We start from the raw sequence: 5,730 nt of genomic DNA on the forward strand, positions 1-5,730 counted from the left end.
TTATAAAAAAGACTGAGTTCATTCCGTATACTAAGTTTGTTTTTTGAAAATACATGCAATATTTTTGAGGACACTATTGTTAAAAAGTGTTTTGATATTTGTGTAAAAATTATGTAAAAATGTGCATGATTTATGCACAGGAGCTATATGATAATCCTTTTGCCATATGTTTGGATCAACACATGAGCAGGCAGATTTATCTCTGCTTGTTCTGGAATATCATCCATTGTTAATGCTATTTTCTATTCCTGCTGTGCCTATCACCCCTTACTTTAAAATTTTTAACAAACCAATTTACTAAATGGACTAGTTTTTCATAATGGGAAAAATATCATTATTCATTAAAACAGTATAATATAGGCTAAAAAAAAAAAAAAAAAAAGAGTTCCAGTTTACAAGCATCTTAAAGGGGTTAGCAGGCTCGCCCAATGGGAGTGGTATCTTGTGGGAGAGCTAAGGTTTGAACCCAGGGCTGCTGGACTCCAAGGACCACACGTCCACCCTCTGTTCTCTCTTGCCTCCCATTACAGGGCAATTAGTGGGAACTGAGATTAATTACTTTTGGCAGCACCTCTATTTAACAAAGAATATCTATTCCAATTACATATCATTTGTTTTAATGTCAATAGACTCTTAGAGCCAGGAATTGGGATGCTCAAAACACAAAATCATGAGCCTCCCAGAATTCTAAAATAAAGGCAGAAGTAGGTCAAGTTCAAGGGAGGAGAAGGGAGAAGTGTAGAGCTGTGGTACAGACGCCTGGACTAGGCTGGGCTGCACAAACAGAGCTATCAGTCAGAACGTCTCCTTGGTGTCTGTGCCAGCGCCTGTTATTTGACATTGAGAAATTATAATTGTTTTTAAAGAAACAAAACTCAACAAATAAACAAAACCCTGCCCTCCAGGCCCACAGTCAAGCATCATTGGGCAATACAACCGTCATTGGGCAATACAGTGCGATTCATCAGGGAAGGGCAGAAGAAGGAGGAAACGCAAATTGGGGTGAGTGATGGAGAGGGTGGGTCTGGGAGGAGTTAGGAGAAGATGATATGCTCAAAGTGCATGGCATGAAATTCTTAAGAATTAATAGGAGTATAGGTTTTTAAAAAGTACTGCCTTCATGGGGTATATATCCTCTTGTGGGGGGGGGAGAAGAAGAGAGGGAGAGGGAGGGAGAATAGGGGAAGGAGGGAGGGAGGGAGAGAGAGAGAGAGAGAGAGAGAGAGAGAGAGAGAGAGAGAGAGAAAGTTCAGTTGACAAAGCAGAAACCAGAGGATGAGAAGCTCTGTGAAGACAGCAGAGTCCCATTTATTGCTTGCAAGTTTTAAACCCAGACCCAAAAGTGTAGAGGCTGAGGACAAAGCTCAGCGGGTAAAAGTGCACAGGGGTTGGATCCTAGCAATCACATAAGACCCTAGGTGTGGCAGCATATGCCTGCAATCACAGCACTGGGAGGGAAACAGGAGGGCCCCAGCAAGCTTCCTGCCAAGCAGTTTAGTCAATCAGTGGGGTGTGGTCAGTGAGAGAGACCCTAGCCTAAAAGATAAGGTGGAGAGCGATAGAGACATCCAGCATCAAGTTCTGGGCTCCACAGTGGTACATAGACACACACACACACACACACATACAGACACACACACGCACATACATGACACAGCACCCACACTCATACATTCATACATACACACAGACACATCTAGACACACATAGACGCACACATACACATATATGACACAGCACACACACATACAATGCAGCACTCATACACACATACCCACAAGACAGCACTTATCCACACATATGACATAGTACATACACATGACACAGCACATACATATGATATAGCATACACACACACACACACACACACACACACACACACACACACACGACTTAGCATTCACACACAATCCAAGAAGACTTTTTATTCTAAAACAGACAATAAGGCTTTGCCACTTTGCCTAGGTTCAGTAATGTCCAGTGTGGACTCAGTAGATGCCAGGCATGACGGCTGATGTCAGCAATACCGTCACTCCTGATGCTGAAGCAGAACTGGCTGTAAATTAGAGGGCAGCTGCAAAGCGGGATCTCTTCTCAAAAAAACTTAACAATTTATTGGAAAGTCTATATACATACAAGGGGCTTTCCTAGTTGGGCAGTCAGACAGAAGGAGGAAAGACAGAAAACAGGATAAGGAACACTAAACCACAGCTGGGGCACAGGGACATCTAGGAAGGACAGAGTTCAGGAGAGGACACAGCTTTGATAACACAGGTCTTGAATATGACCTATTTTTCTATGACTGGACCCAGCAGTCAACCATTTGGACCAGAACCAACAGAAGCAGCAAGCAGAACTTCGAGGCTTTGACTGAGCTGGGTGACTGGTCTTTAACTCTTAGCGCAGGCTTTGTTCCATGGAACTGTAGTATGGGGTGGAGGGACTGCTAAGCAGGTTCTGGTTACCCACAACAACCTAAAGAGCCCCTGTTCCCCTCTCTTCAATCTGATAAAAGAGGAACAGCTCCCCTGAGAACAGAGACCACTTTTTCTTGAACCACATGGGGCTACACATTGAGAACGAGGTACCTACTCTCCTCGTGGACATCGGGGATCCTCAGGACGGCCTCTTGGGAACTGCCAAGAGAATTAAAAGAAGTCACGGACACAGAGTATGTCTGGTTCCTCAGAAGCAGTTCACACTGCTGGGCGGTGACGTTTTTGATCTCTGTGAGGTTAGTGCTATTCTCTGCAAAGCACTGTATGTTGTAGCCAAGCGTTTTCTCCAAGACTGGTGCGCCTCTTGCCTTCTGTAGCCAAAGAAAACAAAAGTTACTGCCACTACCAGAAAGAGAAAGGCACGGGGACAGTGACCAATGGAGAGATGTCACGTTAGCCACCAGACAGCTAAGCTACAAGCAGGTGATCGTCTTTCCAACACAAATGTTTGCTGGTGGGCAATGTTAACCCTTCAAGTGCCAGAAGAGATTATCTATACCAAATGGTAACTTGATATCAGTTCTTAATACAAGTCCAGCTTCAGGGGTCCCGGTTGGTGTGAGCAAGCCACTTCGAATTCTATCTGTGTCTTTCCTTCTATCATTGTGTGGGCAGGGATGTAAAATCTAGAGTCATGGCATTTCATTCTGGGCCAAAACCAAGTTCAATAAGTCATCAAAGGTTGACGGGTAACTGTGCCTTTATTTTTTATTCCTATAGTTTCCCTCTAAGGGGAGATTGCTGTGTCCTGGGCAAGATGTCCAGCTAGGTAATCCAACTAAAAGGATGAAAATACTCAGGGCTTCCCTGCCAGCCCTCTTAAGAGGAAGCCCAAAGTGAAGCCCCAGAAACCCCGACCCAGATTCTTTTTTTTTTTTTGAGACAGGGTTTCTCTGTGTAGCCCTGGCTGACCTGGAACTCACTTTGTAGACCAGGCTGGCCTTGAACTCAGAAATCCGCCTGCCTCCACCTCCCGAGTGCTGGGATTAGAGGCGTGCGCCACCACCACCCGGCCTGACCCAGATTCTCATTTCTAGTCTTGGCCTTTGACACACTGACCAGACATTTTGTCTAGGAGTAAGCACACTGAGTATTTCTTGGGAATTCTGGGGATTCCCAGTTTTCTGATATTTATTACTCATTACAAACGTACATGGGACAGAATGAGTGGGTGTGTGGTCCAGCTAGAGCTTGCATTCACTTTGACCCAGTGCCACCCTAGTTCAGGAATTTCCCTTTCACTGGCCAGAGGAATAAGAAGACCAGCTAGAACCGGTCTAATGTCTAAACTAGAGGTCCTCATGATGATTCCTTATCTCTCCCCTTTTGTGTTTTGCTGACATGTAGTTCATGTTTTTAAAAAACTGCTGGATGTTATTGTTTATTCATTATAGTGTCGGAAATCGTGCCCACAGCTTCACCAGTGCCAGGCAAGCACTCTACCACGGAACCTATCGAATTCCATACTTAAATGTGTACAAGTCAGTGGTTCTCAAGTTAGTCACAAAATCTCACATCCTTCACCACGATCAAACTTTAGAGCCTTTTAGTGCAGGCTCTGATAAATAACTTGAATTCTTAGGAAACCTAGAAGGGTGGTGGCGCACGCCTTTAATCTCAGCACTCTGGAGGCAGAGCAGATGATCTCTGAGTTCGAGGCCAGCCTGATCTACAGAGTGAGTTCCAGGACAGCCAGGGCTACACGGAGAAACCCTGTCTCAAAAATAAAATAAAATAAAATAAAATAAAATAAAATAAAATAAAACAAACAAACAAAAAATAAATAAATAAAACAAGCAGAAAACCATCCTCTCCAGAGGCACAGAGGTGAGGCAGTGGGGAAGTCTGGTCACTTACTTCTCAGGTTGGCCTGCTGGACTGCTCCCACTGCATAGCAAGACCATGCAAGGGAAAGCATCACGCCCAGACCACACAAGGGTAAGCATCGCTGTCCACGTTCCTCATAAAACACATCCACAGAGCCATCCCTTTCCACATTACACCACGCCTAAAGTTAGTCTTCTCAATGTCCCTGGCTGTGCTTGCCTATGTGCATGCCTTGGGTGACCGACCCAAGGAGACAGACAAAACAATGTCAACCCCGAGAGGATTGGTTTGCGGATGTCACTTAGCAAGCCAGGATGATGTCTCCACTCAAAAGGACTTAAGTTGCCAAACTTGAGCAGTGATTATTTCTTGATAGTTCTGCAGGCAGACAGTTGAGTCCCAACCGCTTCTTCCTCTTTACCTTCGCTTGTTCCCTTCTACTTCCCAGTTTTCTCTTGTTTCCTGTAGGCTTTTCTCTAATTTTCCCTTTCCTTTCCTGTTTGCCTCATTGCTCTCCCTTTGTGTTCCTCCTCCCCCCCTCTTTCTCTCTCCCTTCCTTTCTTTCCTTCTTTCCTTTTTCCTATCTCCCTTCTTTCTTCCTATCTCCTTTCTTTCTCTCTTTCTTTCTCTCTTTCTCTCTCTCTCTCTTTCTTTCTTTCTTTCTTTCTTTCTTTCTTTCTTTCTTTCTTTCTTTCTTTCTTGGTTGTTCCCTTCCCCTCTTCCCTGTATCACCTACCATCTTCTCTTTTTCCCTCAGGCCTATACTTTCACCTTAGAAAGGGCCACCTCTCCTGCCTTTGTACACTATACTATCCTATTACTTAAAGGAACACACATACCAAATGTGTTGGTAATGACAGATGACCACACACACACACACACACACACACACACACACACACACACACGGGAATGCTGATGACCCCAGACAGTGCTCCTTGTAGGTGTAAGAATGAAGCTGAGGAACTCACACTGGATTCTAGTGGATGGAAGCTAGAGGCAGCTTCCTCTAGAAGGCCACAAAACATCCTGTAGTTGCACTTGTTACTGCCCCAAATATTAATAAGTCAGATCAAAGAAAGCAGCCGATGTATAATGTGTACTTAAGCCGTCCACAGCGTAACCTATGGGGGGTTTCTGACCTACACAACAACTGGCAGCTTGGAGGCAACCACAAAGCCCTATAGAAAGGGAAAGTTAGGGGATAAAACGTCAAGGATCACAGGGTCTGGAGTGGAAGAGACCAAAGGGTTTTAACCCGGGGTAGTGTCCCGCGCTACCTTCTCGCCAGCAAGAAAAGACNNNGCACACAAACAGGATCCTTCTGCAGCAAAGCTTTAATGCTCTTGAGAGGGAGAGCATAAGCTTCCAACAGGCAAAGGGCGAAGAGAAGAGAGGGGAGAAG

The 5,730-nt window shown here is 44.8% G+C and overlaps 1 protein-coding gene across 2 annotated transcripts in view; it reads right to left on the reverse strand.

Annotated features, from left to right (window-relative positions):
- Il31ra (interleukin 31 receptor A) overlaps positions 1-5,730 on the reverse strand; it is a 58,484-nt gene that overhangs the window by 17,131 nt on the left and 35,623 nt on the right. For both annotated transcript variants that reach the window (XM_021208538.1, XM_021208539.1), the window contains one exon: positions 2,593-2,809. In XM_021208538.1, coding sequence (XP_021064197.1) covers positions 2,593-2,809 — 217 coding nt within the window. The remainder of the gene's footprint in view (positions 1-2,592; positions 2,810-5,730) is intronic.

The sequence above is a fragment of the Mus pahari genome, chromosome 11, assembly GCF_900095145.1.
Source record: "Mus pahari chromosome 11, PAHARI_EIJ_v1.1, whole genome shotgun sequence".
Classification (NCBI taxonomy): Eukaryota; Metazoa; Chordata; class Mammalia; order Rodentia; family Muridae; genus Mus; species Mus pahari.